Genomic DNA, 27,211 nt, shown 5'->3' with positions numbered 1-27,211 from the left:
AAGGAGGTCTTGGTCAGACATCACGTCCCTGGTACGGAGAAGCTTGATCAGTCTTACCGATAGCTATGGTGAGGACTGTGATGATGATTATTCAACGTTGCAAACCAGTTACGTGCTTTAAAATCATTTTGGTTTTTATTCCTTAGCAGTGCTAGAGGCAGGCACTCTTGGTGCCCTCGTTCTCTGGGTGCACAAATGGCCGCAGAGCAATCGCTGCGGTTTTGTCTGCATTACTGGTGACAGCAGAAACTGCAGACTCGTCCCCAGGAGCTGACGACGTTCAGGAAGGAAACGGCTGCTCTCACACTGGGAGCATCTGGGGTTTCTGAGAGGAGGGGTTCCCCACATCAAGTGGGACAACAGAATCACATCTTTACTCCCTCAGGGACATTTTTGGACCTCTCAAGGGTGTGACCGGAGCGCTCAGGGGCCATGAGGCCTGGTCCATCCTTACTCCGCCTCCTCCCTCACTGTCCCTTTTGCGTCTGGCAGGCAACTCCCCGTCTGACGAGTCAGAGGAGCGGGAGAGAGACCCCAAGGTGCTGACGTTCCCAGAATACATCACCAGCCTGTCCGAGTCCGGCACCAAGCGCATGGCGGCCGGAGTGCGCATGGAGTGCCAGAGCAAGGGGCGGTGCCCCTCGTCCTGCCCCCTGTGCCACGTGACATCCGGCGCCGACACCCCCGCCGAGCCCGTTCTGCTGGAGGTGACCAGAGCAGCCCCCATCTATGAGCTGGTGACCAACAACCAGACCCAGCGGGTAAGCGGCCTCGGACCCCTGGCTCCGGGAGGGAACAGCAGCGGCCGAGGGCTTTGCAGGTGGCCCGAGGGGGTGCCAGGGGGACGTCGGGGACCCAAAGGACATGCGGGAGAGACGTGACGCAGGCGGTGACTCCCCTGTCCAGTCTCCTCGAGGACAGACGGGGCAGAGTGGGTCACAGCAGACACAACCACCACGACAAAGGTAAAACAGGGAGCTCAGGGTGGGGGACTTCTGAGGCTAGAGCCAAGGTGACCTTGGGGCTGAGACATGGCGGAGTCACGGCAGTGAGCTGCTTACCTGCCCGAGAGTGTCCCCATCCAGGTGGGGTGATAATTGCTTTCTCTGTCCTCCTTTAAGGGACACCTGGAGTGTCACAGCTCGTTTCATAGATGGCGCCTAACCCAACAGCAGGGATTGTGCATGTGTGTGCGTGCACGTGTGTTTCTCTCGCCCATCTGCCTCTGCCGCAGATTTCACTGAGTGTTTGGGAATGAGGTTTCTCACGGGAACAGAGAGATAAATGGTTCCCTGTTCCCTTTCATAGATGTGACCAGGGGAAGAGGAGTGGGAGAGAAGGGACCTCCGGAGGGGCTTGTGTCACCATGGAGACCCAAACCTGGGGCAACAGTGGCTTTGACCCAGTGCCCAGCGCTGCCCTTACCTGCCCCCGCTGTGCCTTTGCCAAGCGCTGGAGGCTGCTGCCATGCCCTTGCCAGGGAACAGCAGAGTCAGAACCCCCTTCCGGAAGCATCCATGGGACCAGGCATGCAGGGCTGAGGTCAAGACAAGCTGGGTGGGGGGCGGAGGGCGAGGAGTCCCTGCTTCCTTCAGGGGCCTCGCGAGCGCAGGGAGGACGCTGGAGGGAGTCTGTCCTTAGGAACCCCCTCCCCGGGTCCCCTACTTCCCCGCCCAGCCCCCCCCTGGCTGCCCACACAGGTCTCAAGTAGGACTGGCAGGTGTCTTCCACCGGGTCCTGTGTTGAACACGTGACTTTCTAAGCACATAGACAAGGTGGCCAGGTGGGAGGTCAGCCACCACCATGTGTCTCTCCGCTCCTCTGCTGTCCTGGAGAAGGAAGGAGTGAGGAGGCAGAGAAGGGCCGGGTGCCACGTGCTGGCGTCGGTCCCTCAGAGCGTGCCGCCTTTGCCCCTCGGTGCAACATCAGGCCCGTTTCTGCCCCCCTCCCCCCGCCTCACTGGCCCCGTTGGACTAGATCATCTCTGACGCCGTATTTAGTCTCATCTGTGATTGCACTCTAGAAACCAGGAGGTCCAGCAATAGAACCAACCAGGTATCTCAAACCCAACAGCCCCAAACTCACCGCCTCCCACCCCAAATCCTGTGGATGCTACATCCACGTCAGCGAGTGGCGTTATTTTCTACCAAGTTGACCAAATTGGAGACCAGGGATGAATCCTAGACATTTTTTCTCATCTTCCTCTAACATCTAGTCCAGCAGCAAGGGCCTCAAATATCTCGAATCTATCCTCTTTCCCCAGGTTTTTTTTTTTTAAATATACCTTTTGATTTGAATTTGGATCAGCCAGATAAGGCATACGTGAGCACCCACGTGCACTGCGCTTCCTGCTGGCATGGGGGAGGGGGAACGACCCGAGCTGTCCCGCCCGTCACTCTGGGCTCAGGTGCTGGCCCTGCCCCACCCGCAAGCTTGTGACCCTGAGCATGTCACCCAACCTCCTTGACACTACGTGTCCTCCACTGTAAATCACAACTGTTTATCATGGGGCTGAAGCCAGCGTGTCAGCACCTAGTGTCAGGGCCTTGGGGATCCTAAAACTCCACAAAGCATAGCGATGACCAAGAGTCGGTGCCCGCTCCTCAGAGGCTGCCGGTGTGAGGAGGTGTGAACACCGCTTCAGCCCTTCTGATCCGAAATGGCCTCTGTTAGGTTCTGAAAGGATGGTGCGGAGGATGCTGGCTGTGGGCTTGGGCACTGTGATTTGTGTAGGGTTGTCTTTTTTTCTTCTTCCTTCTCCTCCTCATTCTTCTCTTCCTCCTCCTATTTTTTGGCCTAAAGTTTTCCAGGCTAGCTGTTTCCTTCCTCTGATTTGCCGATTATTGTGGGTCTGGTGACCATGGGACAGAGGAGGAATCACAGGAAAAGCAGAGGCTACAGCTGTTGGGTTGACGCAGAGAGAAAGCCCTGACCTTGGGCAGGTGTGTGCCCTGCGGCTGGGACCACCCTCCCGCGCCCTGGGCAGGGGCAGGGGCAGCAGGGCCCCACTCCCTCCCCAGGGCGTGGCCCCGAAACAAGTTCTGCCCCCCTCACGGGCCTAATTTGACCCCCATGTCCTTTCATGTACGAATGAACGTGTGCTGTGAAACTGCTGTGGAAAGACCTGTTCTAGGCTCTGTGGTACTTAGAAGCTTCCGTGAAGGACCCAACCCTGTCATTCGGAGATGATAATCGTTGCTGGCATTTCCTGATGACTGATGTGTGCTATTTATATGTGACTGACGTGTGCGTAGCATCCGTCTCACGTGCTCAAGGCTGTGTGGCTGTGATCGGCAGGGCTAGGGTTCATGGGTGAGCAGGTGAGAGACGTCCACAGCCCGCTGAAGGAGAAAGCACAGGGCGCACTGGAGCAGGGGATGAGGCCAGGGCAGGTGACCAGGGCAGGGAGACGTCTGAGAGAGGGCCGAGCAGCTCCGGGCAGAGGGAAGAGTGGTAATGGCTGGTCCCCTGATCGCCTGGTAAAGAGGTCATCATGGCAGAATGATGGAACAGACTAGCAGGGAGACAGCAGGAGGGGTAAGACTCACTTTCAAGTTCTCAACCACAGGGACAACTGTCATGCTAATGCGAGACGGGCCCGAGAGGTCCTAGGAGGTGTAGGCCAGTGTTTTTGAACTGCCAGTCCATGGCCCAGTCTGCTAGAAGTTCTGTGCCAGTCCACAAAAGAGTTAACCGCCCTGACGTTGTATGACGATTATAGACCCGATGCTCTTAGTCGAATTTGCTTATGCTCAGGGTGATTTTTGCCCAAGAGGTTACCAAAATAATTCTATTTCCACCAGTCCCCATGTGTAAAAAGGCTACAAACCCCTGGCCTAGGCTTCCCAGAACAGTCTCCTGGGGTAGGAGTTTCAGGTCACAGACGGTGAAGAAGGGGCTCCAGCCTCCTGGCTGGACATCACTGCACTTCCCCATGTAGAAGACGCTCCCGTGTAGAAGATGCACCTTAATGTTGGGGTCTGAAATGTTTTTTAAAATGTACTAGATAAAGTTATTGAACTCAAGTTTTATTCATCATAAAATTCATACAATTCCTCATCACTGTCAAAACTCCCATCCATTAGCTTGTCCTCATCTGTGTCTGATGACAAATCACTGTCTTCATATATTGCCTCGTCCTCAGTTCCATCTATGGCGTTTGAAATGCCACAACCACGGTATAAGACGTACCCAGTGTTTAGACCCCAAATTTTTCAAAGGTGTGTCTTATACATGGGGAAATATGGTACTTAGGGCCAAAGAGAGCTTTGCTGTGTCGTCCCTTGATGCTGGTGGCCCAGCCTTGGTCCCCCAACGCTCACTCTTTTCTCTGCCCTCTCTCGCAGCTCTTGCAGGAGGCCACCATGAGCTCTCTGTGGTGCTCAGGGACTGGAGATGTCATCGAGGACTGGTGTCGATGCGACTCCACCGCGTTCGGTGCCGACGGGCTCCCCACGTGTGCGCCTCTCCCACAGCCCGTGTACGAGCCCCTTCCTCTGCCTCGCTCTTGCATGCATGCCTCGGCCTTATTCTGCAGACACTTATTACAGAGGGCTGGTACTGGGGAGCAGAAAGAACAGCCCGACACGGCACCCAGGGGACAGGGGCACTCACTAGATGGCGGGAGAAGCGGCCCAAGGACAGCCCTGTGAGCCGTTGAGAGAAAGCGGGAGAAGGGGATGGTCGCGTCTGGGTTTTGGGAATGATGGCGGCTTCATGAAGGTGGTGGAACTTGAGTTTGTCCTTGAAGGTGGAGAAAGCAAGACAGCGTGGCCAGAAAATGGGGAGAGATGGCTGTTGCCGGGGGGAAAATCAGGTCTCTGACGAGGCCCTAATGAAGCCACAGCCCACTGCTGGGTGTTGGGCACCACACGGAGCCCACAGGTACGCGTGTCCCCCCTTGTTACAGACAAGGAGATGAACTCGGGTGGACTCCAAGGTCACAGAGCAGGAAGTAGAGCACCGCTATGAGGACATGAGACCAGCCATCCCAGAATGGAGAGGATACAACTGAGAGGGGACCCTGAGTGGACCGGCAGGGCCTGGTGGCCGGCCGTGGGTGAGAGAAGGAAGGAGGAGTTGAGAATGGACCTTGACTGTGACCAGGTGGCTGGAAGGTGAATGGGCCACCGCTGAGAAAGCGTCCCAGAGGAGCCGTGTGAGGAGAAGGCTGCTTCCATTCGTGCTGGAGTTACAGTGGGGCCACCCCACAGCCATGGCCCCACAGCAATGGCCGTTCATCCCACAGTGATGGCTATTCCACAACCATGGCCTCACAGCAGGGCCACCACACAGCCATGGCCTCACAGCAGGGCCACCACACAGCCATGGCCCCACAGCGGGGCTGCCCCACAGCCATGGCCCCACAGCAATGGCCGTTCATCCCACAGTGATGGCTATTCCACAGCCATGGCCCTGCAGCAGGGCCACCACACAGCCATGGCCCCACAGTGATGGCCACCCCAGAATGGCGCAGCCCCACAGCAATAGCCACCCTACAGCCATGGCCCCATAGTGATGGCCCCACAGCAGGTCTACCACACAGCATGGCCCCACAGTGGGGCAGCTCTACACAGTGGCCGGAGGGAGAGATGGTTGAGCTGTGGAAAGAAGTAAACTGTGGGAAGAGAAGAGGGTGTGACTCGAATGCAAGGACATGAGGAGTGTGGGGCCACAGCTCTGAGAAAGGTCGTGCCCGAGTTAGTAGCATCTGCATTTGAGTGGCGAAGAGAGTAGAAAGTGCTGCAAAGATGGCTGAGAATGGACATGTCTAGTTTCTTCCCCCTCGGGGGAGGCTGCACACCCTGTAAACCCCGACAGGCCAGGGCCCAGGGCAGCAGGAACCTCTCTTGGTCTCTGCCGTGGCCTCTGCCATTGGAGTGGAGCGCAGAATGATGGCGTCTCAAGAACGCTGGTAGGACCCACAAGGGGAGCAGGCCCCACGGGCTGGTCAGGCTAAGGAAGCCTGAAGTGTGAGGACCAGGACCCGCGGTAGCACAGGGCAGAGGAGGCAGCGGCCAGACGGCAGCGGGAACCAGCAAGCGAGCGGCTGGTCTTGGCGAGCACCGCCCCCTGCAGTACTGTCCCCGGCAGTACTGTCCCCGGCCGTGGGTGGGCATTACGGGACCTGGCCGAGCAGGAAGAAACCCAAGACAGACAGCACAATGGCAGAGTGTTACGGCAAGCCAGCGTCTTCTTTTGCCCACAGGCCTTCTCCATGTGGGGAGTTTCAGACCCACTGGCCATTGGCTTCTTGCTCTGTGTAGCCAGACTTGGACCTCTCGAGTCAGAAGATAATGCCGCCCATTGTTAGGAAGAGCCCTTTGTTCCGGCAGAAAGGGAGCCCCTGGAGGAGGATGGTGCTGCTGCCGACTGAGAAGGCTACCTTTGACCCAGAGCACCGAAGCCACCGGACAGCATCAGGGACACGAGATCTACCACCATGAGTGTCCGAGGGCCGACTTCATTTGTAAACCTGCATTTACTAAATGTCAGAGAGAGAGCTCAGACTGGGCTGAAATCGTCACGAACAGGCACACCTCCCAGGGGCTTTGCTTTTCTACTAACTCGGACCACGTCTGAGGGCAGGAGCAGACCTCAGTTTCTTGAGGTTCCGTCGGTGGTTGGACACCGAGATGCACGTCGGCTCTCCGCAGGTCTGTGTGTCTGTGTGTCCGTCACACGCACCTCTGTTCCCAGCCTGGTCCACGTTCCCAGCGAAGCGGAGTTCTCAGAAAGGCTCCGTTCCTTGCCTCGGCTCCCTGATGCTTTCCCTGCACAAGAGCGCTGCGCATATGACTCTAATTAATGAATTTGTCAATATCTGCACCGTTTGGGGCCCGTTCCATCTTTAATGTCATATGCAAACTATGCACTTCATCAGAGCAAGCCACCGAGGAGCATGTGTTTCACATTATTTTCCCACTAGTCGCATTCCTTGCTCTTGCTGCCACAGCCTCCCAGGATTTCTTGTTGAAGCTCTTATCACACAATGTTATAATCACATGTATAATAATCGTATGCTTGTTCCATGGACCACGCCGTAAAAATGGGGACCGGCGCTGGCTCGGCCCTCGCGGCGGCTTCAGCACTCACCAGGCACATTCTTCTCGGTAACGGGGGCTCCACACATCTCTGCGGACTTGAAAGTGAGCGCTGCTCTGGTGTGCTGCGCCACAGCGCCCGGCCCAGCGATCCCGGAGGCCGGGCAGGCGCCTGTGAGCCGCGCGGAGGCTGGAGGGCCCGGGGTACGGGTGGTCGTGCAATATGGGGACCAAGGACGGGAACCAGAGATGCGTGGAGGGGAGAGGGAGGCTGAAGGCAGCAGGAACTGGGAAGAAGTCCCAGAAGCCAGTGGTCTAGGGAGAAGCGGGGAGTTGGAAGCAAGTGAGAAACCCGAGACACACGCATGAAGTCAGAGCAGGGCAGGGAGCTGAAACCACTTGGACCGGGAGGAGATTCCTACCAGTGCCTGTCAGTTAACGGTTATGGCGTGTCAGCAGTGCACAGAGAGGTCCGAGGCGGCAGGGCAGAGAGCGAGTGGCCAGGATGGACGCTGGACCCAGGATGAGAGGACAGCGAATTGGGAGAAGCGAGAAAGGGATGGAACCCGGAATCGGCATATTCATAGAAGAAACCCAAGAACAAACACAGAACCTCAAAGGAGTGTACAGACACAAGACATCGGCCTGGGGACACCTGACATGCGGCCAGCTGTCGCTCGCCCAGTAGAGCTCCCCGTGACCATTGCCTCCAAATGGAGCCTGTTTCAGGGCCCAGCCTGCAGGGAGCCTGGGGAGAGGCTGTGTTGCTAGTTCCTGTAGGGAGAAGGGAGGCCAGGGTGCCACCCGCAGGGCGGGTCCTGGCAGGGCTGCGGAAACTGAGCTGATGTGGCCTTGGCCACGCAGGGCTCTCCCCTAGACACCACCTTCGGGGGGCCTGCGCATGGGCATTAGACACATTCTCTTAGTTTTCAAGAGCAAAGCCACAAATGACATTTTCAAGCCCCATAAAGGGCGACCCCAAAAGCCCAATTGCTAACTGAGATGCAGGCATTCAATCATCTCTGTCTCCCCCACTTACCGATTCAACTACAAATATATGCCGGGTCCCTAACCTCTAACAGGCACCGAGATGGCTGAAACACAGAGTGCAAGGGTATTCAGGAAACCCCACTCTCCCATGAAGGAGACAGGTCCTCAGAGAAATCAGTGTAGTGGTCGGTGAAGGGAAAGGTTAGGAAAGAGCTTAGAGGGTGAGAGTGGGGAAGGTGGCCCGGGGGTGATGTCAGAAGGCCACCGTGGCAGGTCTCAGCTGGGTCCCCACTTCACCTTTCGTCCTGTGTGCCCTCAGGCTGAGACTGTCCACAGTCCACGAGCCCAGCAGCACCCTCGTCGTCCTGGAGTGGGAGCACTCGGAGCCTCCCATTGGGGTCCAGATTGTAGATTACCTCCTCCGCCAAGAGAAGGTCACCGACAGGATGGACCACTCCAAAGTGGAGACAGGTGAGTGGCTCCCACTTCACAGGCGCATCTCCACCCAGGGCAGGACAGAGAGAGGGGAAGCGCCCTGCCCCCTGGCCTGGCTCCAGGTCCCCCGTGCCCCGGGGCGAAGCAGCAGACATCTTGTTCATTTAAGGGTTTTGCATGGTGAGCATCTGACCAGTCTTGTTTTGATTTTTGTCTTGCTTGTTGTTTATAAAAGAGGTGTCCGTTTCATTGCCTCCAGGCACACTCACAAAGAAATAACAATACAGTACCCTAGTTATCCTAGCCCATAATCAAGAAACAATTCTGTGCTAACCGCTGCCGTGATTACAAGGGGAAAAAAAGCTTTCTTTGCTAATAACCCCACTCTGGGCAAAAGCATGTGTGAACAGATTCACTGAGCCCCAATGTCTTGTCCTAAAGCAAACTCTGCTTTTGCTGGAACCACCTAGAAGAAGCAAGTCGTTAAGGAGTGGAAACACCCCATGAAAACACTTCATGCCTTACTATTTCCCTGCTGCACACAGGGGAGAGCCACGAGAGTCATTCCTAAAACCTGTACGTGAACGCGGTCACCAACAGGGTGATGGCGTCCACACTCTAACTCAGGGTAAATACCTTCCGGTGACACCATCACTGAGACCTAGGGACACATTCAGTGCTGTCAGGCCTGGATTGCTGTTTGCTGCTTCCTCTGAGGCCCCTCCCTGCTGTGCACGTCCCACGAGGGGCTGGCAGTGACCATGGCCCCAGCTGCTGCTCTCTCCACGGACCTTTCATAAGAGCTCACGCACGTGGCATGTCCATCTTGCCTTAGTTGTTTCTGAACAAACTCTGGTCAGATGGCTCTAAATCAGTTAGTTAAATGTGACACGGTCCTAAAAAACATCCCTTCTAAGTCTCCTTCCTTCTGGACCGAGCAGTTTTCGGTGTTCAGTGCACACTGAGTTGATCCCGTGCGTGCCCTGGCTCGGCCATCTGGGTGTCTCACGCCTTTGCTGCCCCTCTCTCCGGGCAGAAACGGTGCTGAGCTTTGTGGACGACATCATCTCTGGAGCCAAGTCTCCCTGCGCCATGCCCTCCCGGGTGCCGGACAAGCAGCTCACCACCATCTCTCTCATCGTCCGCTGCCTGGAGCCCGACACCCTCTACATGTGAGTGACGCGTATGGCCCACGGTCCCTTCCCTCGAACACCCTGGTGCTGCAGCGGGGTGTCCTAGGATTAGACATGTGGAGTCTCTCAAGTCTTGTCCCGATCAGCATTACACAGAACCTTCTAGGCACTGCGGGGTGTGTGTGTGTGTGTGTGTGTGTGTGTGTGTGTGTGAGAGAGAGAGAGAGAGAGAGAGAGAGAGAGAGAGAGAGAGCGTAGTCCATCCTGCAGAGTCTGCCACATGAGGGGGGGAGGAACAACTCACTCTACAGAGCTGACTTCAACGTCAGGCAGAGTGAAAGAAATGCTGGGTCGTAGCGCAAGGAACGCACGGCAGAGAGAAGACAGTGGTTTTCTGTGATAGCTGTCGTCTGAACTGGACGGCGTGGAACCTCGGCAGGTGGCGCCGTGCTGGGACAGGCTGGTGACCTGGGTCACACAGGTGGGCAGCAAGGCAGTCTGCGGGGCAGGCGCAGATGGTGCGTAGAAGGGACAGGAGAGAGGGAGCCTGGGAAGAGAGTGAGTGCTATACATCAGAGATGATGATGATGATGATGATGATGATGATTTGGAGGAAAGGAGCAGAATTCCAAGAACTCTGCTTTAACAAGCTAGCTCCATTGGCCTTGACCTAGGCCACAGACAGAGGTTAGAGGGACCTTCGGCATTTTTCTTCAAAGGAAATACAGTGAGCTCCATAGCATGGCCCTGGAACGGCCGTTGGCTCTGGGTGTCCTCCCCACCGCCACCCCGGGGCGCTGGGAGCAAGCGGGTAGGGTATTTGCGATGCGGACTTGAAAGGCTCCAAAAGAGGAGAGAGGGCGATGGATCGTAAGTCACGGTCGGGTTACTTGGAGGTTGAGACAGAAACCGTCACGATGTCGTGCTGCGACCCTTGGACTCCGTCAGGATGAAAAACATTTTAACAGTTTACAGATGAGGTCACCAGAACAGAGGCGAGGTTTCCAAGACGAATCATTTCCACTTCCACTGTCAGAGAGTTCAAAGATGCGAAGCACGAGAAATGTGAGCGCGTTGATTACGCGGCGCGCTTTGATGCCCGGGCCGAATATTTCCAGTATCAGAAAAAGCAGTCGCCTGGAGGGCCAGGTGGGTGACGGTGAAGATAGGCGTCCTTCTGGAGGAGTTGGAAAATGCAGAGAAACAGGCTAACCCTAGGACGAAGGGAAGTCAGCCTACTTGGGCACGTGTGGCCCCTTATGAGGAGGAACAGGCAGAAGGAACAAAGGTACCTGCTGAAATATTTCTGAAACTCAGTGAAACTGGAATTATCATTTAGAATAAGGGCTCCCTACTTCCTGTTACTCAGGAATTTCCACATTCCGATGAGTGCCAGCCCTTACCCACCAGGGGACTCTCCTCATGGTGGCCTGATGTGGCTACTTTCCTGATCCAAGAACTGAGGCTGATACCTGCTGCCACTCTGACATCCTCAGTGAACTTCCAGCGTTGGCCTCTCCTGGCTAGTGAAACGCAAACCTGCTGTGAACCGTGATTATTGAGGGAGTTCAACACCCGTGCGTGGGGCTGAGGGAAAAGCAGCCGGCCTCCACTAGGTGGCGCTGCAGGTCGCAGGATGAGAGCCCGGAGGGAAGCCTAGGAGCCCTTCCTGGTACAAGGATGGAAGTGAGCTGAGCTCCAGCCCTTGGTGCAGGACAGGAGCCCCGCACTGAGAGCGGAGAACATGTGGACCCCAAGCCTGGTTCCTTTCTAACCACTCAGTGATTGTAAGGAAAGCATGTCAAGTTTCTGTAGTGAAATGGAGGGAGGCAGCCTTCATTTAGGGAGTGCTTACCACGTGAGATGAAGGTGACTATTCCCATTTCATAGCCGAGGGCACTGATGCTCAGCAACACTGGGTGACTCCCCCAGGGTCACACAGCGGGTTGTCCAGGGTGTGCGCGGCGGTGAGGAGTGGAATTGGGGCTGGCATTGCTGCACGCGCTGCATCTCACACCCCGGCCGCTCCAGCCCCTGGAGAATCTAGTAGCACGACCTCCGCCCCTCCCGTGGAAGCTTGGAGCTGGCCCCTCAGCTGGGTCCACGGGCAGAACTGCATGTCAGCATGGCTGGCTGACCTGGGCATCCTACGTGCTGCATTTAAGGCACTCAGAAATCCTTATTCTGGGAAGCATCGCAGCAGGAGACCCACTGAGAATCCACAGTTGGAAAGTACCCAAAGGGTATCTGGTCCAACATCGTCATTTTAGTGACAAGGAAACCGAGGCCAGAGTGGGAAGGTGGCTCCCCGGCCTTCAGCCCCTGTCCCTTCATCATGGCGTGTGCTCAGGGGAGAGCCACCGCCTCTTGGGGGCATGTGATAGCGGACAGGGAGTTCAGAAGAAGTGAGCAGATTCGGAGTGACCAGCAGAAACGCCACACCGGGAAGGGGAGAGTGTGCAGGCAGCAGACGGCAGCTTTGGACCCGGCAGCAAGTGTTCTTACGCGTTAGCACCCCCAGATGGGGACCAGGGCTTCTCACTTCTGCCCTGTAGTTCTAGGTGACCCTCCTACTGTCCTCCGAGCGTTCACCGGTGGACATGATGACACCTTCCTGAAATGACTGTACGTGGCATTTCCCCACAGCAATGTGCAAAGTGCTCCCGGGCTTGAAGAGTGAAAGTAAGCTGGGGCTCCCTCACTGTCACTGGAGGATAGAGGACACCGGGACCACTGAGGAATGGCTCTACGTCAAGCGTCCCCTCTACTTAGAAGGCTGTGGGACACGTGTATTTGTCAGTAATTCCTCAGTGATGTTTAAAGAGGGAACTGCTGTGGAAAGCGTTTCCCTTCCTAATACCTCGTTTGCTGTCACAGATAGAAGGTGCTGGGACCCCACGTCTTACACGAATTGGCCCACGGGGATAACTCGGGGATGAGCTGAAGCTCAGGCATGTGTATCCTGCCTCAGTAGTCCTCCAGCCTAGCTGGAGCTTAATGCAGGATGGACACAAAGCCAGGCGGCCTGGAGAGCAGGCCGGGCCGGGGGTGGGCTGACCGCAGCACCGGCCAGCACGAGGCAAGGTTTGGGGAGCGGACCGAGCCACCTGTTCGGACGAGACGGGGAGGCCGAGTCCCTGGTCCAGGTCTCAGGCCCGACGGAGTCCACAGCTGTGGCCTGGGTCACGGTGCCCCGCACCAGACAGGTCAGCGCATTTAAAGTCCCACTGGAGTCTGACCTGTGGTGGCGCAGTGGGATAAAGCGTCGACCTGAAAGTGCTGAGGTCGCCGATTCGAAACCCTGGGCTTGCCTGGTCAAGGCACATATGGGAGTTGATGCTTCCAGCTCCTCCCCCTTCTCTCTCTCTCTCTCTCTCTCTCCCTCTTCTCTCTAAAATGAATAAATAAATAAAGAAAATTGATAAAAAAAAAAGTTATTTTTAAAGTCCCACTGGACCCGGGTTCCGGGTAAGATGGAGGCTGCCTGTGTGCATGCCCGTGGCTCCAGCATGGGGACTCGGGAGGAAGGACATGCTCAGACCCTGGCTTCCCCCGGGCTTTCCACGGGCTTCGCTGTGGGGGGAACGGCTGTCTTCTCTCGCTGAGAGCATCGTTCCGCACCCTCCTGCCCTGCGGGCTCAGCTGTCTCAGCCCAGCAGGCGTGTACCGGCCACTCCCTCCCGGAGCCTCTCTCTTCCTCCCTGCGCCTCTGCCAAGAGGACAGAAAGTTCAGAGTCGCCCCTCACGGCAGCCTCCGTGAGGACACACAAGGAAAGAAAGTGACAAGAAAGGCAGCGTTAAGATTTCCTTTAGACTCACTGGGTTAGTGTGAGAGGTTCGGGATACCGACAGTGGAGGTTATTGTCACGGTCACGTTCGACTTCCTCTCTGAGTGGCAGGACCTCAGCTCTGTCACCCGAGGGGAATTATCTGTTCAGCCTTTAAAGGCCAGATCTTCATCCTCCTCCTGGGGGAGGGGGAGCTCTCAGAACCACATCTTCTGTAGCACGTTTCCACTCGGGACTCCTGGGCCGCCGGGCAGCATCTCAGCGGGTCCTAAAGAGCAGTGTGTAGGAAGAACCCCAGCCACAGGCCATGGGGCCCCTCAACTCTGGTTGTTTCATTCCCAACTTTTTTAATTATTTTAGTGAGAGGAAGGGAGGCCCAGAGACAGACTCCCGCTTGCGCCCCAATCGTGATCCACCCAGCATGCCCACTAGGGGGCGATGTTCTACCCATCTGGACTGTTGTTCTTTGAGCAACAGAGCCATTTTTTTAGTGCCTGAGGTGGAGGCCATAGAGCCATCTTCAGCGGCTGGGGCCAACTCGCTCAGATCAATTGAACTATGGCTATAGAAGGAGAAGAGAGAGTAAGAGAAAGAGAGAGAAGGGGTGGAGAAGCAGATGGTCACTTCTCCTGGGTGCCCTGACTGGGAATCAAACCCGGAATATTCACATACTGTGCTGACACCCTACCACTGAGCCAACTGGCCAGGGCCAATTACTGACTTTCAAGAGGATAACTGTCCTTAGTCCTTTGTGTCAAAGTGCCAGCCAAGCACGAGACAGGACAAAACAAAATCAGTGAGTTACACAGTGTCCCTGGGCTCCAGGTCCTGCACCAGGCCCATGTGCTGTGTTGTCTCCATTTCACAGATAAGGGAAAATGAAGCTCAAAGGAACTGAATTAACTCCACATGGCGGGGAGCAGAGGCTTCAGACTGAAGCTCTGACCCTCCGTTTCCATAGATACATACTCCTTCCGTAGGATCAGTGGTTGTCAAGATGTAACTGGCATCAGGATCATCTGGTCCCCGCTCCAGCGTATCCGACTTAGAAGGTCTGGGGCGTGAGAATTATCACTGCGATCAAGTTCTCAGGACCCCCCAAGAAGCAGTGAGAGGCTCTAGACCAGGGTGCTGACAGGAGCACACAGTCAGGGGAACCCCACACCCCATCCAGGCAAAGCTGCCCCATCCCCGGGGCCTCCGGATCTCTCTGATGACGACGCCTTCCTCTCCCTGCCAGGTTCACCCTATGGGGAGTGGACAACACGGGACGGCGCTCCAGGCCGAGCGACGTGACCGTGAAGACCCCCTGCCCCGTGGTGGATGATGTCAAAGCCCAAGGTGAGCTACATGAGGCCAGCAGGTCTGCAGAGGGACGGCCCCCGGGACCTCCCTTCGCCACCGGGATAGAGGGCACAAGGGGGTCGGAAAAGGAGAGTTCAGGGCCCAGTAGAGGGGCATCACCCCCCCAGGAATACTCAGCCTCCGCCAGGCAGAAGTCCTTGTTCTAGCCCCTCGTCCCGCAATAGTAAAGGGAGCCAGCAGGAGGCGCTGGCGAAGGCTCCAGGCCCGCGGGCTGATTGCAGGTGCTCTGACGGGTTGAGGTCCCTGTGGCCTCTGCCCTCTGGATGCTGGTCGGGTCCCTTGCTCTCTTCATAATTTTGATACACCAGAAGAGTTTAGATTGAAGCATAGAGTAGCTGCCATTCTGGAATTAATTGCTATACCATTCTCTCCCAAATCGTTCTCCTGTGTTTCGGAGTTATGATGGAGCTGTTCTTTGGTAAAGAGTTGTCAGTTGGGAACAGCGTGTCTTGGTCCACACCCATTGCACAAGCAGCACACTTCCCAGGGTCCCCCCCCCCCCAGCCAGATGTCCCCTGGCTGATCTGGGTATTGTCCCATTCTGGAGTGACTACATCCCTGCACAACCAGAATTTAGCTCTCCTGGGCACGAAAGGAACTTGATCGGCCCCTCTGCCTTCGGGAGAACTGAACCGAGAGTGTTTGCACGTTAGCGGAGGTGCTGACCGAGGCCGGGAGGGTAGGTTGTGCGGGTCTCAGCTGGAGGAGTCGTGTGGCCAGACTGATCTTCTGGTCCCCCTTCAGTCATCTTATACATGGCTCTGGACTCCCACTGTATCCAGGTGACCACCAGAGACACCATCCCACAGCGTTCAAGGGGCCACACCTTGATGACGCAGAATGACAGGGGGTGGAGCATGACCTGGACTGACTCTCAAATCACTGACACTACAGCACGTCACACCTTCAGAAAGGATTTTCATGTTTATTGCCTCGTTTAACTGTTATCGGCTCCTCATTGGGCTCCTTCTTTAATCTCTTTCATCCCTGTTGTGACAAAGGTATTTCACCAGCCTATGGGGCCCTACACGGAGTGGCCCGCGCCCGCTCCGCCAGCCCCTTCCTGCCCACTCTCCCGCTGATGTCCACGTGGCACCCTCGCTGCCTTTCTCAGTCCCTCCGACACGTTCCCTCCGACCACCCCCACTTCCGCCATGAGCCTTTGCCTGGGTCGGTCCCATTTCCTCAGACGCTCTCCACCCCGCACCTGTCAGCCTGCACCTGGTCACGTGTCCCTCCCGCAGCACAGAAGGGGTCAAGGGCCATTGCTAGATGTCCTTGTAGTACTGTGTCCCTTTCCTTCAGGACACTCATCCCCATCTGTCATTATAACTGTGTGTTCAGTGTCTGTCTACCTCAGTGGACAGCGAGTTCCATGCCACCAGGGACACAGGACTGACGGGAAACCTGCAGGGCTTTGAGCAAAAGAGTGACATGGTTGGACTTAATGCTTTAAGGGTCATCCTGCCTGCTGGGTTGAAAAGGGACTTGACCAGAGGGTCTAAGTTGGAACTGGGGAGAAGAGTCGGAAGACTACTCAGAAGGCAGCTGATGTTTTCACAACGGTGATCAGGATGGAGGTGATGAGAAGTGGTCCAATTCTAAATCATTTCCATGGTAGGACCCAGAGGTTTCGCCAGTGGATTAGATGTGGAGAGAGAGAAAGGCCACACCCGTCTTCTCATTTATTGTGGAAAGTGCCAGATAGAGATATGTACAGGATGCTGAGGGGACACAAGCGGGCCGACCTAGGTGAAGTGCCCGTCATGTTTCCCCAGAAGGCCCCAGCAGCCAATGAGAAGGCAGGGAAAAGGCAAAAGACAGAGCGAACTAGTTGGGAGCACCAGCAATGGGCATGTGGACTAGGTCAGGTGCAGAAGGAAGTTAATACAGGGGTAGCACCTGTATAGAAAGTCACCCCAGAATGGCATCCCCCAAGACTCTGCCTCCTGTCTCTCAGTTGCCTGAACACTACCACCCCCTTAGCGTTTGTCCAAGAGCAAAGGAAGACAGACACACGCTTAAGTCTTAACTCCAGCCCACACTAGCTACGTGACCTTGGGCAGGCGTCCTTGCCTCTCTGAATGTCCTCAGTTGTAGACCCAGGGACATTCACATCCATCTTGCAGTGGTGGTGTGGGTGTTGAAATCCACACACATCAAGTTCATGGACACTAACGCGCCTTTTAACTTGTGTGACCATACATCGTTCTTTTCTTCTTTCATTTCATTTTATTTTATTTAGGAAATTTAAATTTAACGGGGTAGACAATAATCAATAAGAATACCTAAGATTTCAGGTTAACATTCCTATAGCATTTGAACTGTTGATCATGTTGTGTGCCCATCACCCGAAGTCACATAATTTTCTGTCACCATATATTTGTCCCTCTTGACTCCCCTCTGGTCATGATTTTCTTTTTTTTTTTTTTTTTTTTTGCATTTTTCTGAAGCTGGAAACAGGGAGAGACAGTCAGACAGACTCCCGCATGCGCCCGACCGGGATCCACCTGGCACGCCCACTAGGGGGCGATGCTCTGCCCACCAGGGGGCGATGCTCTGCCCATCCTGGGCGTCGACATGTTGCGACCAGAGCCACTCTAGCGTCTGAGGCAGAGGCCACAGAGCCAACCCCAGCGCCCGGGCCATTTTTGCTCCAATGGAGCCTTGGCTGCGGGAGGGGAAGAGAGAGACAGAGAGGAAGGCGCGGCGGAGGGGTGGAGAAGCAAATGGGCGCTTCTCCTATGTGCCCTGGCCGGGAATCGAACCCGGGTCCTCCGCACGCTAGGCCGACGCTCTACTGCTGAGCCAACCGGCCAGGGCTGGTCATGATTTTCAATGACACTGCCCTTTGAACTTCTTGATCCCCCCCTTTTTTTTAACAACCTGAGAATTTTAACCTCCCAAAAATTTGAATGGGTTTCTGAACTGAAATTATTTTTAATGCAGCTGAAGTGGCTGGTTACAGGAGTTTGGTTGCTAAGGGATTGGTGTGGCGTGGTACAGACGGGCATCACTGAGGAGCCCTCGCCCACAGTAGGTTCTGCTCACTCTCAGGTCATGCATTCCATTCAGTTAGTTACCGTTCCCTTGACCTACCACCCCGTCTGGCCGTGGGCTAGCCACTCCAAGCACTGAGGGAGGGGAGACCAGGTTCTTGTCCTCAGAGGCAGCGGGAGGGAAGAGGAAGGAAATGACTGCAGTGCCTCCACTGAGTAGGGGTCAGATCTACTCACTCCAACCCAGGACGCTCCGACGGCGACGGCCACCGTGCCCAGCAGCCCGGAATGCACTTGGGGTCGTGACAAGAAATTGGGTTGTGATGCCTTTCAGCTAGCACGGGGTCCAGGGGGCCAAGTCTGGCTCAGACACCTCTAGGTTAAGTTCCTTCTCCTCCAGATTTAACCTGAGGCAGCGTTCCCTGGCTGATCCGAGTTCCCAGCTGTTGAGGAAGGAACTGTGAACACATGTCCTTTCTGACAGGTTTGACGAGAAAACATTTCCTGATGGAGTGTTCTGAGCTCCATAGGACAGAACGCCCAGGCTGCCCAGTCGCACGGCCAGGGTCAGCAGGTTCGGTTAGCCATGCACGTCTTAGAGGCAGAAGTATAAAAGGTATCAGTTAGAGCAGAAGATGACTCATTTGGAAGGCAGGATGGGGACTGGATTTAATTGTGTGTCACCACAGATCTACCTGCAAGCTTCTCTTCCTATCTGGGCGGCCCTAGAAAAGGCTCTGCAGTCCTGCGGCCACTCAGGGTTCCTCGTGTGACACGTGGTGCCCACTCCATCCCTGAGCCAGAGGCCTGCCCCTGCTCCCCAGGGCTTCCCTGTGGCTTTTATAGGACCCACTTGGTACCCAAGCATGTGCAACCTAGAAGTTCAGAGGAGTTAACGCCCTCTGGGGGCGAATGGGAGAAGCCCCACAGACCAATTACAGGGCGGGGCAGGAGAGAGTCTTCTTCCGTCCTCCCCACAGATGACTGGCGGGTGTGGGGCTCCAGTGGCTCCTGCCTCCTCCCTCTGCCTCTGCCTCCTCCCTCTGCCTCTGCCTCCTCCCTCTGCCTCTGCCCCCACCCTCTCTCCGGCTCACCTGGGATCAAATTGCCTGTACACACATTCATCTGTGCACTTTTGCCTCGGGTTTCTGGCTTCTAGGAAATGCAGTTCAAGACAAAGAATGTTATAACTGAAATTGACCTAGTCCTAGGAGGTATCTGGTCAAACGCTTTCATTCTATAGAAACCCAGTGGGGCAAAGGTAAAGTGAATTACTCAACCGAGGTGCTGGGCTCCGTATTCTTTAAGAAACATCACACACACATACGTGTATGTGTGTATAATGCATACACACACACACACACATGCATACATGTGCCTGTGTATGTAATCGTTTATATGTGTATCTATATAAAATCTCATTTGTCCTCAGAAATAGCAGACAAGATCTACAACCTCTTCAATGGCTACACCAGTGGCAAGGAGCAGCAGACGGCCTACAACACCCTCCTAGACCTGGGCTCCCCAACCCTGCACCGCGTCCTGTATCACTACAACCAGCACTACGAGAGCTTCGGAGAGTTCACCTGGCGCTGTGAGGATGAACTGGGCCCCAGGTAATCAATGCGTTTCGCTGCATCTTTTTAAAAACATTTAGTATTATTATTATTTTTTTAGAGGAGAGAGAGAGAGAAAAGGGGGAGGAGCAGGAAGTATCGACTTGCAGTTGCTTCTCATATGTGCCTTGACCAGGCAAGCTCAGAGTTTTCAACCAGCAACCTCAGCATTCCAGGTCGATGCTTTATCCACTGCGCCACCACAGGTCAGGCTTCACTGTCTCTTTTAGAGACCTCAGCTCTTGGAAATTGTGTAGCTCCTCCACTATAGTAACGCATTTGTGCATCTGCATAGCTCTGCTGGGTGAGCTTAGGTGCTTGAAGAGGTAAGTGCTAGGGTTTTAGACAGCTGCTTTGTGCAGATCGGTTCTGGATAAGCTGTAACTAAGTAGTCAAGTCATGAATGCAGTTCCTGAGCTCTGGAAACACTTTGCCCTTGATCTGGTTAACCACCTCCTGCCACCCACCTCTATCATTGTGACACAGCCCTCCAAACACTAACACTGCTGGAGCTGAAAGGTTGGTTTTGTGAAAGGAAATTAGGAATGTTATTGAAGAGGTTGTCCATAAATATTCCTTGCCTATGTACTTTATATATGTGATATGCATTTTACAGACACAGTTTGAGCTAAATTCCACATTTTCTTGAAAGACAAAATAAGGGTAGCCAATGACCCACCTTGACATCTATTCTGGGACAAAGTTAGGATATTATAGTGTTTGCCGGTTTCCTCTGGCCCTGAGGCTGCAGCTTCCTAAGACTCAGTATGTGCTGCTTTCTGAGCGCACTATCCAGCCGGGGCCCTGTGCTATGGGCACGGGGAAGACTGTGCGGAGACACTGCCTTTCTTTGGTTCCATTCTTTATGACCCTCTATTGCTACTTTGAGGAAAACAGATTTCTCTGGAAATCCCAGAATTTTCAGATAAACACAGTGAACAGGCTTTTCACACAGAAATGTTGCTACCTGTATGTCCCAGCATTATTTAGGAGTTCATGAAAAAAATAAATAGGGCAGGGATTTTCAGAATAGGGGACAAAGAAAATGCAGAAAATCAGCACTGTTGTGTCCTAGCGCTTACAGAATTCTTACACTCCGGACAACAGGGCTTATTTAAGGAACAGACCGCCTAGAAGTCATCCCAGATGGGAGGGGGACCCACCTCAGCGCTCCCCCTCTTGTCACCGGAAATTATAAACTTTCCTGGAAGACCACTGTTCAAGACTTCCCCCCATTTTCTTACTTTTGAAGAAAGGAGGACATTTAGGATTATCTTCTGAAAAATGGTTTCATGTGTAAGGTCAGGAAGACCTTTATGCCTTCCATAAGTTATCTCCTGTGGCTTATAAAGGGTGGTGGTCCTTCAGGAGCAGACGCATTGCTGTGGACCACAACCTAGAGGAATACAGGTAAGGGGCTTTGTTTACTTTCTCTCAGCTTTGGTAAAAAGCCACCCCTGAGTGAGAAAGTTAATACATATTAAGAAATGTCCTTTATGCTCCATACCTTCTCACAGCCCTGCTTATTAGTACTCACACTGCCCCCCTCCCTCCTCCCTCCACTCCCCCACCTTCCTCCTCCCTTCCCCTCTGCCTCTGACATTTATTGGGGGTCTATACAGAGTTCTTTGTTAGGGCGCATAAATGTCACAATTTGAATAGCAGGAACATTTCCTAGATCATCTTGATTTCCAAAGGCCTTCGGAGGGCCGGCTTCTCCCTTGTAACAAGAGTCAGAGGGAAAGTTGGTTAACGATAAAGGTGAGCAGGGGAGGAAATATGGATCTCACTGCACAGTAAGACCGCTACTGACACATACTTTTCTCCAAAAACTGGAGGTCCCCGCCCAGGGGACCCTTTTAGTGGTTTTCCAAGGCTCAGCAAAATTAAGAGTGAAATGTGTAGTTTCATTAGCTTGCGCAAAATCAAGTTTTCCTCGTAGTGTCGCGGATCTGAGGGAGAGCCAGAGGAAGGAAAAGTCCTCCTGCCTTGAGCTCCCTCAGCCACAGTGGAGTTATTTGTGGGAATGATTAAAAGGGGGGGTCCTTGGGGTGCTGGCTTTCTGTGAGCCGGCAGGAAGGATGCCCTCGGTGTGGCTCAATCCAATTCCATCAACGTTCATGGAGGCTCCCGGGTGGAGCTGAGGGGTTGGAGTACTTTGAGAACAACATTGGTAGCCTTGCTGTTCAAAAAGCAAAATGTTCCTGAGACAGTCGAGGGCAGATCCATGTTCATGGTTATTTTTTTTAGAAGTGGGCAGTGAAAGTAGCCGCAGAGACTCCTGGGGTAAGTGCGTCCATTTGTGGGAAAGGATGACCAGGGTGTGTTTGTCTGTCTCTCAAAGATGAGAGAGATGCTGCTCCTCCCCCTCCCGCCACTCCCCCCCCTCCAATCTGTCAACAGCCCAGGAGCTGCTGCAGGATAGCTGAAGAGGCTGGGCCACCCAAGTCTCCGTTGGTGGTGACTTTTGGAAAGCCCGCTTGGCCCAACTGCAGAGGCAGGTAGGTGGAGGAGAGACCATCTGCATAGCATGGGATTGAGGCAGCAGGTGGAGTGCTTCTGTAATTCCTCCGACCCCCCGCCGAAGTGGGTGAGAATGTTGTGACCGGCCCTCTGGTGACCTCACACTGTCTTAGACCCATGACCTCACTCTCTTCCTGTCCTCTGCACTCCTCTCTCAGAGTGCCCTCCTGGGACCAAGGTGGGCTCTCACCCTTGTTGATGCTCCTGGCCAGGACAGAAGAGGAAGAACAGAGTGAATGTGATTGTTGTTCTTTGAAAGCTCGTTCTAAATGGGGTGCGGAGACTTCCATTTTGATTGTTGATTTGAATTGTTGATTAAGCGAGCAGGGATAATTTCTCAGCTGAGAAGCTAGCCTAGCACTTGATCAAGTCCGGGAGAGTTTCACTGGGCTCCCCAGAATGGCATTTTCCAGCTTGTTCAAATACGAGACTTCCTTCACAGTCCCTGGTCACGTAGGTGTTTGAAGAAGAAGAACGCAGCTGAGTGAGGGACGACCCTGCTCCTTCACACGCCTAAGTGCTCAGCGTCAGAGCCGCCACGGTGTGAGAGATAGATGGCTGTTAGGTAGTTCCTGTCTCCAACGCCAGACACCAGGATGCCCGGAAGAAGCCCACACCAGTGAGAGAGAGGGCCCACCCATTTCCCCAAGCTGCTGGCACAGGCAGGCGATCACACTCTATTATTCCGGCCCAGGGACATCACTCCTTTCCCGTGTGTGTAAACTTGGGGCGGCCGCAACCTCCCCTGCCCCGTCCTCTCCCAGGGTCTGCAGCAGCAGCTCAGGTGGTTGTCACCACCTCCTTTTCCCTCTGACTGCAGCTCCATGGCAGTGACCTCCCTGCTTCCGGAGGGAGATGGCGGAAAGGAGTGTGAGCTCAGGCGGAGGCTAATTAGGTGACGTGTGCCACTCCCCCCGGAGGACTCCCTGTGTCGGTGTGCACCGAGGGCATCACTGACATCCTCCGGATCACGTTCAGTTACCTCCACACGGGCGTCATTAGTGTAGCCCAACATTCAATGCCTCGGCCGCTTAAGGCAGAAATAGCATTGACAGGGGACCTATTTCCTTTTCAGTGTTTCAAACCCCTGATTTGTCATTTAATGATGACAAATTACTGGCTTTAAAGAAAATGGATTTGTCTTTCAAAACGGCCTGCTCTGTGATTTTGAAAGGGCAGACCTTCCCACTGAAATATTAGTGATTTTCATTTTTCCTTACTGCATTCTGTCCCACTTTGCATATCCACCCTATTATTTCTTTCATTTGTTCACTTATTCCTTTGACAAATATTTAGGGAGGGCCCCGGTCCTACGCACCAATGATGGAATAGTGAGCAAAGCAGACCAGGCTCTGACCCTTGAAAGTTTACGGTCTCGGGCTGTTCACCTTCCCCGTCTCTCCCCTTCCTAACCCCCCTGCTTGGTCCGTAGGAAAGCCAGCCTCATCCTCTCCCAGCTCGGGGACCTCAGCAGCTGGTGCCACGGCCTCCTGCAGGAGCCCAAGCTCAGCCTGCGGCGCAGCCCCCTCAAGTACCTGGGCTGCCGCTACAGCGAGATCAAGCCCTACGGGCTCGACTGGTCGGAGCTCAGCCAGGACCTCAGGAAGACGTGCGAGGAGCAGACCCTCAGCGTCCCCTACAATGATTACGGGGACAGTAAAGACATCTAGGGCCACGGTGCCAGGGAGCGGCTGCCCCAAAGGAAGCCGGAGAGAGGAGGACACGGGACATCTGGGTTGGTTTGTGGATTTTTAATATTTTTTAATGGAACATTAAAACCTCCACCACAGGTGACATCTAAACCAGGGAGAAACCGCTCCCGGCAGAATTTCTTTGGTGTGATGTTCTCTGTCTGCATGACCAGGCTACCTGCCAGCCAGGGGCTCCGTGCAGCGATGTTTCTTTAGGGGATTACGCCGGGTGTATTTTGCCATTGGTTTTAATCCCCAGGGCTTATTTTGCCATTGATTTGTTGATTTTTTTTTCCCCAAGAGGTTCATCAAAATGCCCCAGAGTTCCGTCATGCTTCCTTCGAAAGGTCCATCAGGTGGAGGCACCCCGTGCTCCCCAATCCCTTTACAGCCAGTGACACAGACGAGACAGACAGCTGTTAGCCTGGCCTCAGGCCCCAGCCTCACGAATCCCTCAGGACGCAGCTGACCCTGGGAGCCAGGCCCGGGTCACAAAGACCAGAAGATCGGGAAGGTGGCTCCTGAGTAAGTCTCATGATCTTTCCCCCGGGCCACCCTGTTGCTAACTGCACACCTGACAGGTAGAGCTAGCCTGCGTCCAGAGCCCCCGTGGCGGCCTGAAGTTTTAGTTCCTTCCTCAGGACCGGAACTGAACGTCCCTGTGCCAGGGTTCTGTCCTCTCCTAACAACACCCACCATCTATAAGAGGCAGCAGAGTGCTGTCCACTGCACCTTTAGAGCAGCCAACCTGGGAGACAAGTCAGCAGCCCACATTCTGGAGGAGACGTGGAATTTCGTTTTACAAACTCCTGTGCTTCCAGGATGAGCATCCCCGGACCAGCAGTCTGCATCCTGCCGCTGGTCCTTGGTGGCGTCCGTGCCACTCGTCCTGGACAGACAAGGCCGGCGTCCGCTGGTCCAGGCAGGGTGAGCACCATGGCGGTGTTTCACTGAACCGAAGTATTTGCTGATCACAAAATACTTCTGCCCGTCCCCCATTCACCACCGCTAAATGTGCTTCATTATGTTGCTAGTTTTGCAAATACTTTGTCTGGATGAGCACGGGAAGGAGTCCAACATCTTCACCCCATCCAGTTGCAGATTCCGTACTGTCGAGCTCAGTGGGCCGCGGGTAAGGGCCGGCTGTGGTGCTGGCACGGGCATCGGCGGGCACCCACGTAACAGGAAACCCAGTCTTCCAGAACACGCTCTGCCAGTGGACCAGAGATGGCCTTGGCTGTCCCCACGCCCCTCAGAGGCCCGCACACACTCTCAGCCACCTGCCCTTGACCAGGCTCCTCGTATGGAAACGAGAGAAAGGGCAGAAAGACAGAGTCAGATCTGTAGCACTGAGCTATGCTGATGTTTTCCTAAATAGTGATCGTGACAGACCACATTCACTGAGTGCCAGTCGCTGCGCAGGTCCTCTGCATCTCACTGAACCCTCACAACGCCCCCCCTCCACCGGTACTGTTTGCAGCTCCATTTCCAAGATGAAGAAACTGAGGCAAAGAGGGCACGCACCTTGCCCCAGACGCCGTGCAGACTCTGAGCGGTGGTGTGACCTCGGCCCTCTGCCAGAGCCCAGGCGGTGCCCGCCCTGCCACCCTCAGCCTTGTTTTTAGTATTGCGGGTGGCTGGCTGTCCCTGCTATAAGCTCCACGTGGTCTTGCCCAAGAAGCGCCCCTTCCCACGCTTCCATGGTGTCGATGTGCCAGCCATGTGCAGGAGGAGGAGCCCACGTGCTCCCCTGATTCTGCAGCTAGGGCACCTTGGGGACCACAGTCTGCTGCACAAGCATCCCCACTGGTGCCGGGAGTGACTCCTGGGCTACCGCTGTGATCACAGGTCGCTCTCACCCCTATCCCACATCTTTCCATAGGAACAGCAACAGGTGTGTCTCACACAGGACCGCCCCTCCGCAGACCCCCACAGAGAACACAGAGAATGCTGCCGTCCCCCCTGTGGTCAGTGCAGGGCCTCTGCGCAGGTGCCTGGAGGGACGCGTTCTCACCATTGCAGGGGGAAGAGGCCCTGGGCAGCAGGACACTAACTAGTGGGGGGTGGGCGAGGTCAGGCTGCCTGCACTGCCGCTGTGTCTGTCCTTTATTCACACACAGCAGATGCTGAGGTGGTCCTACCTTCCCCAGTGAGCAGTGACAGGTGAGGACACTGAGTGGCACAGGGTCACCCTTTCATATACCTACCCTTCATACCTTACACCTATCTACACCCAGACACGTGTACAGCCACACACCCCATTCAGACATACCCTAGCCACATGTGCACATCCATGCTCCACACACCCTATCCACACATGGCACATACACAGCATGCTACACACACCCTACCCACACACATGCCACATACCCTACCCATACACATGCCATATCCATGCTACACACACCCTATATATGCATGAATGTATCTGTTACACCCTAGCCACACATGCCACATACATGCCACATATCCTACCCACATACATGCCACATACCACACATGCTACCTGCACAGACCACACACGCCACATACCCTATACTTGCTACCCACATACATGCTACAGCACACACCCTACCCACTCACACCATACATGCCATATACCCACCACACATGCTACCCATATACACACGCTACCCACATACATGCTATACCACACACACTCTACCCATACACAACCCACACTCCCACATACATGCTACCCACACCCTACCCATAAACACACCCCAAACATATATACCCTACTCGTAGAAACCCATTACATATACCCTATGCATGCACACACACCAGACACATTACACCTACACATGATACTCACACTGTACACAACCCCAATAGCTGGGTCTCGTCTCCTTTCCAGTGGAAAGTTGGGCCATCTGAATGGGGCAGGAGAGAGAGTGGTAGGGTCGCCTCAGGACTGAACAGAAGGGTCTGTGCCCAGGAAGACGCTGTTGCTCACACCCTGATGACACTTCCCAAGGTGCGCCTAGAGGAGCCCCCCAGACCGGAGAGGGTGGTGGTCTGTGCCAGGACCAAACCTCCTGTGTCCAAACTGCCAAACAGGTCTTACGGGAGCCGCTTCCATCCACCAACACCCTCCCTCCCAGCCTCAGGGCCCCCACTGGGGCTCTTCTTGGATGGACAGGACCCCACTCACTGTAAGAGCTTAGGAGTGTGCAATCATATTTCCATGGAGTTTGGTTTGTTTGTTATAATTAGTTAACCACATTTCTTGATATTTAAGTGTTCTATTAAAAAACTGAGTGCAGAAAAAAAAAAACCCACTTCACCACTGTAGAAGGAAGAAAGAATATGATGTGACCAACTTCAGGTAAAGCAGTATTGTTTAAAAGAGAATTATTGTGCAATTATTTAAAAAATGGAATAATCAACTGAATAATAAACAGAACTGTTAGTAAGTATCCAGTGTGTGGTTATTACCTTGTGTCTTTCGATAATCCGTGTCTGGTTGGACCAGCTGGGGACCTGTTCAAGTTTTCAATGTTAGATATCAAACACACAGCCCTATACCGTTCATGCTAACTAGGGACAAAAACGTTAGATACTTAACAGGAAATTACAGACTTACAGTATTGCTGCTGTGTAGTGATGACTCTCACTTCCTCTCTGC

At 54.4% G+C, this 27,211-nt stretch overlaps 1 protein-coding gene across 6 annotated transcripts in view; it reads left to right on the top strand.

Annotated features, from left to right (window-relative positions):
• The window catches only part of ASTN1 (astrotactin 1), a 292,150-nt gene extending 265,278 nt beyond the window's left edge, over positions 1-26,872 (top strand). For 5 of the 6 annotated variants that reach the window (XM_066261216.1, XM_066261215.1, XM_066261213.1 and 2 more), the window contains exons 17-23: positions 493-761; positions 4,347-4,480; positions 8,353-8,504; positions 9,505-9,640; positions 14,630-14,730; positions 19,186-19,369; positions 23,325-26,872. In XM_066261216.1, coding sequence (XP_066117313.1) covers positions 493-761; positions 4,347-4,480; positions 8,353-8,504; positions 9,505-9,640; positions 14,630-14,730; positions 19,186-19,369; positions 23,325-23,562 — 1,214 coding nt within the window. In that variant the 3' untranslated portion in view covers positions 23,563-26,872. The remainder of the gene's footprint in view (positions 1-492; positions 762-4,346; positions 4,481-8,352; positions 8,505-9,504; positions 9,641-14,629; positions 14,731-19,185; positions 19,370-23,324) is intronic. The other variant, XR_010729358.1, reaches the window with a different exon arrangement.
• Positions 26,873-27,211: the final 339 nt, after the last annotated feature.

The sequence above is a fragment of the Saccopteryx bilineata genome, chromosome 2, assembly GCF_036850765.1.
Source record: "Saccopteryx bilineata isolate mSacBil1 chromosome 2, mSacBil1_pri_phased_curated, whole genome shotgun sequence".
NCBI lineage: Eukaryota > Metazoa > Chordata > Mammalia > Chiroptera > Emballonuridae > Saccopteryx > Saccopteryx bilineata.
The sequence above is the reverse complement of the archived record's forward strand: the minus strand, read 5'-3'. Positions and strand labels throughout refer to the sequence as shown.